Source organism: Drosophila innubila, chromosome X (assembly GCF_004354385.1).
Source record: "Drosophila innubila isolate TH190305 chromosome X, UK_Dinn_1.0, whole genome shotgun sequence".
NCBI lineage: Eukaryota > Metazoa > Arthropoda > Insecta > Diptera > Drosophilidae > Drosophila > Drosophila innubila.
The window spans coordinates 11,240,016-11,254,588 of NC_047626.1; the positions used below are offsets into that span (position 1 = coordinate 11,240,016).

The 14,573-nt window shown below is 36.2% G+C and overlaps 1 protein-coding gene across 1 annotated transcript; it reads left to right on the forward strand.

Moving 5' to 3' along the window:
• The first annotated feature begins 11,894 nt into the window (after positions 1–11,894).
• Positions 11,895–12,524, forward strand: LOC117786233 (proteasome subunit beta type-3-like). The gene has a single exon (XM_034624352.1). The coding sequence runs from the start codon at positions 11,895–11,897 to the stop codon at positions 12,522–12,524; it is 630 nt and encodes a 209-aa protein (XP_034480243.1).
• Positions 12,525–14,573: the final 2,049 nt, after the last annotated feature.

Below are 14,573 nucleotides of genomic sequence, written 5' to 3' on the forward strand. Positions count from 1 at the left end.
TACATTCAAAATTTTCTTATTATATCTTAAATAGTTTTCAGTAATTTCAATAGGTATACTCTTGATTAACCCACTTTTTAAAGGAAAGTATATTTGAAACAAAGTAATCTATTCACATACTAATTTTTATTAAGTTACTATATATGAAGAGTATTATTTCGATAATCAACTAGGTACTTTGGTACACATTGACAAAATAATATTGCAAGGTAAATTTTTGTTTCAAATGCGATAAATAACATATGATATGATATGACTAAAACCAATTTCTATAAACTATTTTAAAAGAATAATTTGATTTCATATAGAAATGTTTCAAAGTTGAAATATAGGAACTATATACAAAATTTCAATAATATTGCAAGGTAAATTTTTGTTTCAAATGCGATAAATAACATATGATATGATATGACTAAAACCAATTTCTATAAACTATTTTAAAAGAATAATTTGATTTCATATTGAAATGTTTCAAACTTTAAATATAGCAACTATATACAAAATTTCAGCAACATAGCTCAAGCACTACCCGAGTTGTAATAGAACAAATATTATATGATAGTCATATTTAGGTATAGGAGCATATCTAAGAAACACACCTGCTGCTTAAACCTAATAAACCCATTGAAATTGTAGCGCATGAGTTCAGTTCGCACAGCTTAATCCCCGCTTAAGAATAATAAGAAAATAAGATGGAAAAAAAAAGGAAAAATATACGAGAAGAAAAGAAAAGAAACCAGACCAGACTCGAGATCGATTCAGTGACTGTGTCTGACTGTTGGACTGTTTGGCATGGAACGAACCATGGGTCGGGGGCATTGTGTGAGCCCAACTCAAAAGCGGCGCTTGAATTCGCAACGGCAGCGGCGCCGCGTGTCCCTGGACCTGGACCTGGACCTGGACATGAGCATGGGCAGGGGTATAGGTATGGGTATAGGTATGGGTATGGGTATGGTTATGGGCCTGGTCCTGGTCCTGGGCCAACCGACCGAATGCCCATTCATCGATCAAGTTGCAAGCGCCACGACGAGAAACGTGAGGCAACAACGGCAACAGCGGCAACAACAACAACTACAACAACAACAATCGCCTGTCGGTGATCTGCGTTGCTCGGTGGCTGGATTTGAATACATTCGTATTCGCATTCGTATTCGTTTTGGGTATTTGTACACTGATAAAAAACAATGGGGTATTTCGGAATAAAAGCGATTTCAAATGACGGTGATATCGGATTTTTTAATATTATAAAAACGTTAAAAAATATTCAAGAATTAAGCTTAAAATTTCACAAATTTTATGACAGAATTAAATAAGTTCAAATTTTATCATATAAGCTCAAAATCTTATCGACATTCCACATTTCAACAGCCTTATCGATAATATCGATATTTCCTCAATATAATCCAAACACTAGTTCAGGAACGATTTTTAATTTCGCTCTCAGCTAAATTTTGTTTTATTTTGTACTTGAATCAAATATTTTAGAATCGATTGCCCAATTTAATGTGAAGTTAATGTAACTTGCTGCATATATCGATAAATATGCGAATTTAAATACCAAATTGTAAAAAAGAAGCTTCTGTAAAAGATTACAACTAAACACGTAATAGTGTCACCAAAATAAAAAAAAATTGTTTTTTCAAACATACGATACTATCGCGGCAATGTGACGATATAATCTTAATTTACCAATCATAATACTGAATACATACTTATAGGATGATATAAAAAATTACATGCTAATCTCAATAAGATAAAACATTAATTTTAGAATAAATTTTTATTTTTTCCTGTGTATGGATATTCGTATTTGTATTCGTTTGCTTTTGTTGCCTCTCTTCGCTTCCCGCTCGCTTGTCAAGCGGCTTGTCAGTGTCGCCAAAAAAGCAAAGCGTCGTCTTCATCGTCGATTCGTTGGCTCAGGGGGGATGGGGTGGGTATGGATCTTTGTCTGCTTTTGCTTCTTCTTGTCGGGACATTCTCCATCTCATTTCTCGCTTGTATTTGGCCATATCCATCTCATTCGCATTGTCTCCGAATCAAGGCAAAGGATCTGGCGTGCCGGGATTTTGTCTTTGATCGACGACTGTTTAACATCAGAGGCAACTCACCAACTGCCAACTGACTGCTGACTGCTGACTGTTGCAAGTTGCCTCTTGTTGCATGTTGCCTGTTGCCCTGCTTCTTGCCTGTGATACCGTTTTGGCTCACATTTGTTTTGGCCTGCGACCCGCAATTGATTCGCAATTCCATGGCGCATTGATTTTGATCAGCCACGACAGGCTCACCTCCGTGCCCCTTTCCTCCCCTGTCCCTTCCCCTTCCCCTTTTGCTCTCCAATTTACCCCTCATTGCTAGCTCCGCTCCTGTACCCGCTGCCTCGCTTGCCTCTCTGCCTCACTTTCTACCTTTATTTCGACCGACCGAATCAGCGCCAAACGCAAATTTTATTGACAGCATCAGTTGGCAGTGAACGGTTCTGGGTTCGAATCATTTGGCACTCGTGTGAATGCGAGCTGCGCTTTGTGTGTCGCCTCGGGACAAGCTCCGAATGCACTCACATGCCATTCGCCACTGAGGCGGAAGTAAGGAGTCAATGTAGTTCGATTCATGTGCTCTAGTAGTGAAATATTTGATATGCATGCATTTTATGAGTGTATTCATTTAACAAGCTTATCAATCTAAACTGTATTTTCCTATTGAAACACAAATATCAGCTTGTATTTGGTTATTTTATGCTACACTCAGAAAAAAGTTAAAGATTTCCGTACTTAAACAGGCGATATTCAAGTACAAACGATTTCAAAAGCTGTCCAAGTTCGGATTTTCTAGAGTTGAGAACAAAAATCTTAGTTCGCCTTTCGCAAGTACGGAAATCTTAAAATTCGATTTTTTTGGGATGCTTTAAGTACGTATTGGGTTTAATTCAAGTCTGAAAAAATTTAAAACATACTACTTTAAGTATACAAAAATCTTGAACTAAACCCAAAATGAACTTGTTTCTAGTACAAAACATTGTCATAATTAATTAACTTTTATCTTTAAACATACACTAGTATGTTATTAAAATTTATCAAAATACCAAAATTAAATACCATTTAATAATGGTGTTTTTTCTTGGTTAGCGACCTTTTGGAATAGGTGCTGACTTAACCAGCGATCCAAGCTTAACGTCATATTTGCGTAGCTAGAACCGGTTGAGAATTCTAAGGTGCGACAATGAAAAAGAAATATCCCAAAACGTACTTGTTTTTAGTACGAAACGATCTTATTTTTAACCTCCTTTTAATCTTGAAAAAAACTATTTTAAGTACAAACAAATCTTAAGCTAGCTTAGTGCAAATAACTCAGTTGTTTCTGGAGGTATCTTTACGAGAATCACGGATTATATATTTTCTATGCTCTTATATATTGTGACTAAGTTTGGATAAAATCGGACTACTATTTGGAAAAGCTACCATAGGAATGTGAAGTCAGAATTCTAAATTTAAGGTCGATTCATACTTAATTCAAGAGCTTTAGTGCACAGCAATCTTAAAATTTTAAGAACGAAACGGTATAAATTCAAGTAGGGTCGTACCTAATTTTAGGATGGCATATTTTTCTGAGTGTATTCATGACTTTATTAACTTGTGTTAAAATATAGTTTTTTTTAACTTTTCTGTCAAAATCTACTTCAAATACGTTTCTCAAGCAGTTTTTCAACATTTATAATAGTATTACATTTTCGTTTGTGAGTGTAATCACTTGGTTTTATTTTTTTAATATTGTGGAGACTTTTTTATTTCTGAGGAACTTAAAAAACATTTAGAATAACTTGAAGGGATATCAAACCCAGCTACTTTTCAAGATGAATTTTTTGTAACATTCATCACATTATCCTTTTTCTTTAACCCTTTTCAAAAATGTTTCTCAAAAGTTACTTAAATTAGAAAAAAAAAAAATAATAGTATTCATATGCATTTTTATTCACTTTTTTAAAGCTTCAAATCAAGCTTAATTCAGTTAAAAATAATTAAATCTGCCCAAAACGTTAAGTTTTATCAAAATTAAAATGATCTACAATTTGGAAATTAAATGAATAATGAGTTTATTCACATTTTATTCAAATTATTGCATATTTACTGCTCAATTGAGTTCGGCATATGAGTATGTGAATGCATTCACTTAACCGAAATAACGCTTTCAACTCACCGGCAAGCTGGCGCCCAGTTTTGCCAGAACGAGGGGCCATCGAGGGGTTTGGTGGCGATCTCATTTCGCTTTCATTTAGACGCCAAATTGCTGTTGACAAAATGGCAAAAAATATTTGCCAGACCATTTGCACTTGCAGCGTGGCATCACTACAAAGCGCCCCACGCTAATTGCGGCAATTAAGTGCACAAAAATCTAACGACAACAATTTGTGGCATTCGTTGAGTCAGCCTAAACTCTTTGGGCTCTGGACTCTCGACTCTCGACGACTGATGATGATGATGATGGTACAAAAGGCATCTCAATATGTGTATATATAGATATTTATATAGTATATATATTTATGCTACCTGCTGCTTACCTTTTGTTGTGCGGAATTCGGCGTTAAATGCTCTGCGCCCAGTTAGCAATTCGCCTTTTGAAGTTTAATAGCGTCGAGCGATTGCGGGTTGCGTTCAAATGACATGCAACAGGCCGCAGCAACAAATCGACAACGGACCACAGCAAAATATCTCAGCAACAGCAGCAACAACAACAATAGCAACATCAACAACATTCTGGCGCATTCTGACAATATGTCAAAGCCAGAGAAACAATTGTCATTTGGGCAGAATGACGAATTCGGAATGCTCTTTTTGCTTAGAATATGCGCACTTATTTGGTTAAGTTAATTTTAATCGAAAAATTAAATATTAAACCTAATTACAAATTAATGTTTAATTAGCTTATATTTATTTGTTGAAAATTAAATTTCATTTTATTTCTACTCTATTTATAGTTGACAGGATCTCAAAGGATGCCAGAAGAAAATAAAAAAAAAATAGATATGTTATATTGATAGACTGGGAGCAAAACAAGAGAGGCACTTAGTAAAAGAATTCAAGAATGAACGTAGAACGTTTAAGAAAGGCAGATGGGAAGAAGAAAAAGGAAAAGAAATAGCGATAGAGTAGAATACGCCGAGAAAACAAAAAATAAAGGAAATGCTTGAAGAACTTTGAAAAATGTCGTGAGAAATTTAAAAGCAAAATAGAAACATAGAGAGAGCAAAAGAAACTGACAGAGAAGGCAATATAAAAACAGTAATACGAATCATGGAGAAAATGATAAAAACAAAGATAGAGAGAAAAAAGCGAAAACGAAACATAGAGAGAGAAAACGAGAACAAACAAGCAAATTAATGAGCGAAGAACGTTTAAGAACAGAAGACTAAAAGGAAATCAATAAAAATGGATTAAATAAGCGTACATAAGAAGCTTTCTGCTTGTCTACTGAAAAGGGAAGAAATAACGTTTAAGAATATCACATAAAGCAGAATTGAAAAATTGCATACTTTTCAGAGGTAATGTCTGGGAATCATATAAATGAAGTAAAACCTACTATGATGGATATTATAACTAAACGTATTTCCAGCATGACACTTGACTTACTGTCATTACTTAGCTAATATACTCTGCTGATATGTTCTGCGTGGTATGTTTTTGTTTGCCTTACATTTTTTTTTTGGTAGGCAAGCGTATGAACACTTTGATAGACGCCAGTTGATGTCACAGACGGGTCCAGAGCATCAAATTCAGATTCCGACTCAGATTCAGATTCAAATTCAGTTGCAGCGACAGTTTTGTGGCAGTGACTGCGTCAGCTCCTGTCGCCAACAGAGACATGTCTATATATATATATATATATATATGTAGAGAGAGAGAGAGATGAGCAAGGGGAGAAGAGACAGGGAAAGAGAGAGAGAGAGCTACTCCTACGCCTCAACTTGCCTCTTATCGCTGTGTGGCAGTGGCAGGAAATTTGCGCTGCTTTGATATGATCGCCGACGTGCCACTGATTTTTGATGGAACAATATTTTTGCTTGTCTTGAGTTGTGGCATGAGAAGTGTGTGTGTATGTGTGTGTGTGTGTGTGTGTGTAGCGCCAATTGCAGATAGCTGCCACACTTGGCTGAAGGGCAGCTTATGGGTAACTCTCCCTCTCTCTTTCACTCTCTCTCTGTGTAGCTGTCTCGCTCGTTGGGACTTAGCTTCCTGCTGATGACGCCGCGTTGACAAGGCGATGACAGATTTCTGCGAATTTTTCGCATTAGGCTTTGAACTTTCGCATTTTGTTGTTGTTGCTGTTGTTGTTGTTTGTCGCAAGTGACGTTTCGAAGCGGCGCTACTGTTTTCGCTGAAGCGCGCAACTCTCTGACGGCACGGAACGACCGCCAAGTGGCGCTGCCCTTTGATGCCGCGGCCCCACTGACTACTTCACTCACTCTCCCTCTCCCTTTCTCTCTCTCTCTCTCTGTCTTTACACTGATAAAAAAAACTGTTCTAAAATCAAGGCTTTGCTCTCAAAACTAAGAGTTTCGGTGTAAAAAATGCGTCGACAACATAAAATTCATAAATTAAGAAAACACATCTTGGTTTTAAGAACATTTCAAATAAGATCATGTTCTTATTTTAAGAATAAATGTTCTTAAAATTAAAATCAAGAAATAAAACATATAAAAATTATTTTTTATAGTTGTAATATTCTATTTTTAAATAATTATTAATTTTATACGATTCGAACCTGGGATTCGAACCTGATATTTTTTATAATTATTAATTTTATAAGAGTGGGATTTGAACCGGCGCCTACTGCATCACCACTAAAGCGGTTTCTCTAACCAGAGCACCACGAGTCAACTATATGTTTTATATAAAAAAAATACATATTTATACTCTCCTAACAATTTAAGATTTTTATTCTTGTATTAAGAACTTTTATTTTTTATATTAATATTCTTAATATAAGTAATATGGTCTTAAAATGTTCTTAAGAATAAAATTTGCAAGATGAATGTTCTTGATTTTAGAAGTTGGTTCTTTTTTTTCAGTGTAGCTCTACCGCTGCCACCCTTGCGCTGCCCGCAGTCAGTAGCTTAACGGTTTATAGAGATGCGACTCGATTTCAGCGGAATTGCTAATAGAATCACAGAGACTCGACCCCAGACAGAGTACAGATTTTTTATCAAAGGGTTGACTTTGTCTAAGTCCTGGCCTCTGTTGCTGCCACAGCCACAGCCACAGCCACAGATTGTTGCAGATTGCTGCGGGCTTGATTCAACAGCAACAGCAACAACAACAACAGCAGCACCATGGGGCAGGCGATGGCATTGCAACTGCCACATCCCCATCCACCTGATGGCGACACGTAGCTCATTTAACCAAGCGCCGGTTGGCGGCGCCTGTGGGAAAATGTGGCTGCCGCTTGACGTTTATTATTATAGCCTGGGTGTGGTGGCAATGGTGGTGCTGTCCGTCCAGTGCTGCTACTGAGAGTCTCCAGTCTATCTCTACTCTCCAGTCTGCCACTCGAAACAGCTTTGACCATTCTGCGTAAAATACAATAAGAGCTGTCCACGTTCCAGCCATTTACAAGCATGATGCGAAAAATGCGTACAAAGAATTGCCCATGAATCTAATCCGAAATTCTTATTAATTTCACAAATTTGCCTCTTCACTTTTTAGTAGTTTCACAAAAAATTAAGGTTTATTTGCATATTTTTAGCATTTCCAGGGAATCTTTTTGGCACTTATAATTGATAATTATTATTATTATTATTATTTATTTAATTATTATACATAAGTTCCTTATAATATAATAACTAAAGACTAGAGTACTAGCTACTGGGCCATCGACTCAATTATAATTGATAAGTTGTTGCGATTAGTTCTATACTTATAATTAAATTCAAAAATAATACGAAACTTAGATAAAACTATGAAAATTTATATAAAAATATAATATATGCTTTATTGCAGCTATACATTTATATAACAATCCAAAAGTAATCTAAATTGACAGAATAGAATTAATTGGATTAATATAAATTTCCAAATACATATTGAGAGTTTAACACCCGACTAAGACAGGGTGATTTTTTGATTTTTTAATCAGACTTAAGTAACACATCTTTAATTAATCTTAGCCTATCTTATCAAGCCAATCAATAATTGAAAAACTGCTCTAATTATGGCTATTGTTAATTTAGTAACTTTCTAGAAAATTTATTAAAAATATGAGGTGGGTAAACCTTGTGTATACCCTGTAAAGTTGAACTTTTGTCTAAGATTTTATAAAGTATTTGTGTAAAATACGATCTGATCGGACAGTAGTAGTAAATTTTCCATTCTTTCTGTATTTATTGCTAGTCGCCTTTTGCTCCCTTTCTGCTGCTTTCGTCACTAGCGCGAACTGCCGTTCCCAATAAAATTGTTTCATCTCAAGTAAATATTTATTTAACGCAATTGATTTGTATCTTTAGGATTAACTGCACGGGATTAGGATTAACTTACAGGGTATCTCAGCACTTGTTAAACGTAGCAGCCGCTAGTCATGGGCTAAGAAGAAGCAGCTAATATGAGAGTAGAATGAGATGAGATGAGCCGTGGCGATAGCTGAGCGACATTTGTGGCTAATGGCGGGCGACGGGCACGACGATAAGGCCCAGTTAACAGAGTTAACACAGTTGGCAGTTGGCAGTTAACTGTAGATAAAAATCAGCTGATCAATTGATATATCGATGCATTCGATCGTCTAGGGAAAACGTGCAGTTGCAATTGGCTCATTAGGCGGCAACTATTTTGGGCTACATTTTGGGTGCAAATAATGTCAAAATATTTGCACCACACAAGGGAGATATAGTGAGAAAGAAGCAGAGGAGGAGAGAGTGAGGAAGGGAGGGAAGGAGGTGTAAGGTCCTGCTGTGAGGGTTAAAACGTTTAAATTTTGGGGGGGTGGTGGCTGCTTAAATCGATGTATCTATCTATCTATCTATCTATCTATCTAACTGTCTGTCTGTGTATCTGTCTATACGTTGGTGGCAAGTAGCGTGTTTGTATTGTTGCCTCAAGGAGAGGCAGCAAATGACAAAGATGCCGCTGTACGGTCGACAGTGCCCATCAGCCATTGAGATTTAATTGCAGCAACGGCAGTTGAGCAATAAAATTTATGACCTACAAATAATAGGTCTTGTTCAACAGACAGTCGGCCCAATGCCAATCGATGGGCTTTGATGAATGGCCTCAATGCCGACTGCAACAGCAACAACAGCAACAGCAATAACAACAGCAACAACAACAATGAAACTAACAACGACAACGTTGACGTTGACGATGTGCGGCAATTACGCGTAAAGTGCCCAAACAACCGACTGTGGGCGAGGGCAGTGAATGATGGCTGAAGGGGTGCTCGAGGGGTGTCCCAGGGATCGCCATATGTGGGTGACCAATTGAGCAAAATATCGATCAACTGAACTGCACTGATAACCAACGAATGCGCCAAATATATATCGATTATTTTAAAAAATGTCACTGAATATTAATTTGAATATACACTAATGCCAAAAATAATTACTACACTAGCATTAGTTGACGCACAAATTAAACTGAAAATTAATTATGCAAATAAATGCATCGGATTATGGCACAAAAATACATATTATACAAAAATATTTTTTTCGTACTTAAAAACGTAACAAAATTTTATTTAAACTAAATAATGCATTTTACTTGTATTATAATAAAATTAAATCATGCAAATTTTCAATAAGAATTTTATCTTCTTGCTAGCTTATATAAAATACAGCTTATTTGTACACTCTAGGTTAAAATAATAAGTACACTAGCAACACATGCATGTCAATTTAAATATATTAAATGCAATTAAATTTTTTTAGCTATTTATATGTTAATGTTGTATTGATGATAATGAATATTATTAAATAAAAACAAAATTTTTTTTCAATTTTAAGAATTCTCGAAAAATTTGTAAAAAAAAAAAAAAACATTCTACATATAAACTGAATTATGAAAATCCTAAAGCAAAAAATTAATCTAGATAAGCTAATTATGTTGGTATGTCAAATTAAGTTGTTATCATACATATGTATACATATTATTTTTTTTTTAACGATTTTCGTTGGTTCGATTTTTGGATTGAGATTGTGGTTATTTTAAGCAAAAAGAGTGAATTGAGGAATGATCTGTATGTATGTCAAATTAAGTTATTATATATGTATACATATATTTATATATATTATTTTAACTATTTTTGTTGGTTCGATTTTCGGATTGAGATTGTGGTTATTTTAAGTAAACAGAGTGAATTGAGGAGTGATCTGTTTTCAGGTAGCAGATACACTTAATGGCTCTAAACGATTTGGCCCTTTGTTACTGGCAATCTGTTAAGTACCTACTGCAACTACACCCGCACTTTCCCTCCCTTCTTCTACCACTCCCTCTCCCTCTGCCTCTCTCTCCTTATTGTTGCTGCTGCTTTCCATCTTTTGTTTGGCGCATTGCATTGTAATCGATAGTTTTCGCAATGCAACAATTGAAATCAATGAAATTGAGAACATTTGCAGCGAATTGAAAATAGACAAACACAAAAAAAAACAATATTGAATAGAATATTGAGGATGGAGAAGGAAAACAGAAAATAGATTTTCGTAGGAATTAAAATTGAGGGCTTGCAGCAATTAAATGTACTTGACTGCATTTCAGAAACTGAAAACCGTTAACCATCTCTACGCACACACCCCCATATACATTTCTGCCCCGACCCCTGCAATAACTATATCAAACTCAATATATCTCAATTCCAATTCCAAATAGCGTATCCAGAATCCCGAACCCAAGCTCAACAACATTGTGGTTGCACTCGAAGTTGCCTCTTCCCGACAGCTGTGCCGATTGCAATTGCAGAAATAGTATTAACAACAACAGATCCCGCTCTCTATACCGCTGCCCAATGACGCATAACATCAACAGATTTGGGAAATTCGAAATTATCAAATTAACTGACAAATGGGCATGTGAATAAACCGAAATACAGCGAAACATCCAGATAAAAATGGGGGAGAAAAAAACATGAGAATCTATTGAAGTTAAATAAATAACAAGCTTAAAAAAATATAAGATTTGAGGCATAAAAAATATTATAATATTATAAAATTAAGATATATCACGATAAATTACGGGAATCAACCCGATAGATATATCGGTTCCGGTGCGGTACAACTATTTTGTTAAAAGGTTCTATTTCAATTTAGTTCTTACGGTTCCAGGACAACAAATTAATTTTAAAAAATTGTAAAGTGCTGCATTAATTAAAAAACAGAATTTTAGAGAGCAATCCATAATCAGAATGACATTTCGCTTGAAAATTAAACTAATCTTATTAAAGTAATGATGGTTTGAAGTTCGTACAGTCTAACCTTTGACCCAGCAATTTTACAAGTCAAGGTTTTTGTTGAATATAGGCTGATATGTACTTACGTATGATTGTGTTTATCAAAATAGCCAATCTGCAATGAAAAGTAATTTTTTTAAATAAAACAAAATGATATAGTATAAACAGAAAATAAAGAATGGTTTTTGGAAAAAAGTACTGAATTCGTACCGGGTACAAACCTTTCGGTTTTTGGTTCTTGAAAAGAATTTATTTCAAATACGGCTCAAGTTAAAAAATTAAACGGTTAGTTTCGATTAGTTTTCCTGATTTGAAGTCGATAATAAATGTATATTATTACGACTGATTGACAATCAACGCACAGAATAATTGAAATATTTCACATAGTCATATTTGCTGTCTGTTCAAAACGACAAATTATTTATTATAAGCACATATATTTTATATTTTTTTAATTTTTGAACAATTTTAAAATGGAAAAAGCAAGTAACGTGGTGGCTATGCTTGGCAAGAACTGTTTGGGAATTGTATCAGAACATCGCAATGGTCCGCAGGCTCAGACTGAGACAGCGACAGGAACTGTGGTAGAGTCTTCGGAATTGAGTAATATATTCAAATTTGGAGAGCGCTTGTTGGTGTGTTTCTCAGGTCTAAGTTCAGATATCACGACAGTGCGAAATCAGCTCAGTTTCCGCAAGGATGTTTACGAGCTGAGAGAGATGTGTAACATCACTCCGATTGCCTTGACAAATATACTCTCGAATTACCTCTACGAACATAGATTTGCTCCATTTTTTATTGAATCAATCGTTGCTGGATTAGATCAAAATACTATGGAACCATATATCTGTTCAATGGATCTGTTTGGTCAGAGGAATGTCGCAAAGGACTTTGCCGTAGTCGGCTCAGGATCTAAGCAACTTTATGGCGTTTTCCAGACTTTATGGCGACCAAATTTAGAGCCACATCAACTCTTCGATAACATTTGCCAATCGATGATCAGTGCAATGGATCGTGATGTGATGAGTGCTTGGAGTTCCATTGTCATGATCCTTGAAAGCGATAAACTGACAGAGAGAACTATTAAGGGTCGCGTGGATTAACTAAATTATAAATGTTTGAAAACAATATATTTATTGGAAGAAAAGTTAAATATTACAATAGAATAATATCGTTTATTGCACTCTCTATCTCATGGAAGATTTAGTTCTTGTCATAATTTCATAATTTTCGTTGATTCTCAGGCTTCTTTCTTGCTTCTCTTATTTTCTTCTGCTTTGTTTACTGCCCCACCATTTGGTATGGCAAATTGCAATTGTTATTCCAATTTCGAAATCCCAGTTACAAATTGTCCAACTGTTTGTCAACCGGCGAACCGACAACAAAGCCGCCCCCTAATTAGATACTTCGTATAACCGGAGCAGCAACAACAACAACAACAACAATTTCTATAATATTTTTTTTTTCTTGGTACAAATCGCAAAAGCGTAAAAATATGTGACAACGTTGAACGCATCGGTCGAATGGTAGCTTGTCCACTTTGCTCACTTTGTCCACCTCGTTCACTTTGCCTCTGCTCGGTCTAGTGATTGAATGCAGTTGACGCCCACATGTTGCGTCGCCTCTTTACATAATGGAGAGTTTCATGTGAACCCCCCGAGAAACAATGCAATTGTTGTGCAAGTGCGTACCCCTTCATCCCTACTTCCCCACTTCCCCACTGCCCTGACACGCCCACTCTTTGTCTGTGCCCTGCTGTGGAGCATTTTGTCACAGTGTGTGAAAGATCTTCAAGCGTAGACCTCGAGGGTTACGCTTCGTCTGTCGTCTAGGTGAAAGTACCCGTTGTGACGCTTCACGCTCTCGACGATAGACTTTGTTCCCGACTAGGGATGGACGCGACACGTCTCGTGTGTTCTAAATATCACGAAACCACCATTTCAAATGTCTACACCAACTTTACTTAGCTCGAATTATAACTCTCCATATCACTACACCAAGTCTACACTTCTTTACACTTTATTATACTAATCTTAACTATTCTAGACATTTCTACACCACTTGCACCAACTCTACACAACGATCCAGTCTTCTACACTACTGTAAACATCAATACCCTAACTCTACACAAATCTACTCATAGCTTTGTCAACTCTGCACGAATCTACAGTGCTCTAGTACAACATTTCTAGACATCTTAACTTTTCTAGACATTTCTACACCACTTACACCAACTCTACACAACCATCCAGTCTTCTACACTACTGTAAACATCAAAACCCCAACTCTACACAAGTCTACTCATAGCTTTGTCAACTCTGCACGAGTCTACAGAGCTCTAGTACAACAGTCACTACACTACAGCAACTCTACACAAGTCTCCACATAGCTTCTACACTTCTTTACATTTTATTATACTAATATTAGCTATTCTAGACATTTCTACACCACTTACACCAACTCTACACAACGATCCAATCTACTACACTACTGTAAGCATCAATAGCCCAACTCTACACAAGTCTACTCATAGCTTTGTCAACTCTACACGAGTCTCCAGTGCTTTAGTACAACAGTCACTGCACTACAGCAACTCTACACGAGTCTCCACAAAGCTTTATTAACTTTACAGTAGTCAACACATTGCTACATCAACTCTACACTAGTCTACACTCAGTACACAGAGTCTACACATCAGTGTTTTGCTCTATATGCTTAATATAACTCTACACCAGCTTGAAACTGGTCTACACTTGGTGTATCAAGTGTTGACAGCCATACACCAACTCTACACAGCCATAAGTCAAACTTAACACGAGTCTACATGCAATTAAAATAATTCTACCTAACTCTACATAATTCTCCACAACTCTACACAGCTGTACACCAACAAGATCATCGCTACAATACCTTTTGTCGAGTTTTAATTTTACTATAATAACTTTACAGCGTTCTACACCTTCTCTACACAGCTCTACAGCATACTAGACATATTTAAAGCACTCGCGATGCATCGTGTTGAATATAACTCAGCACGCTATCATCTCTAGTCGCGACTCTCGTCTCGTTTCGTGTCGTTTCGTCTCGTCTCGTGTCGTTTCGATCGACGTGGCCAGTGGCCATTCGCTTGTCTTCTGGGTGGGCGCCTACAG

Coding starts and splice junctions, on each gene's coding strand:
- LOC117786233 (XM_034624352.1), top strand. CDS start 11,895: ATGGAAAAAGCAAGTAACGTGGTGGCTATGCTTGGCAAGAACTGTTTG.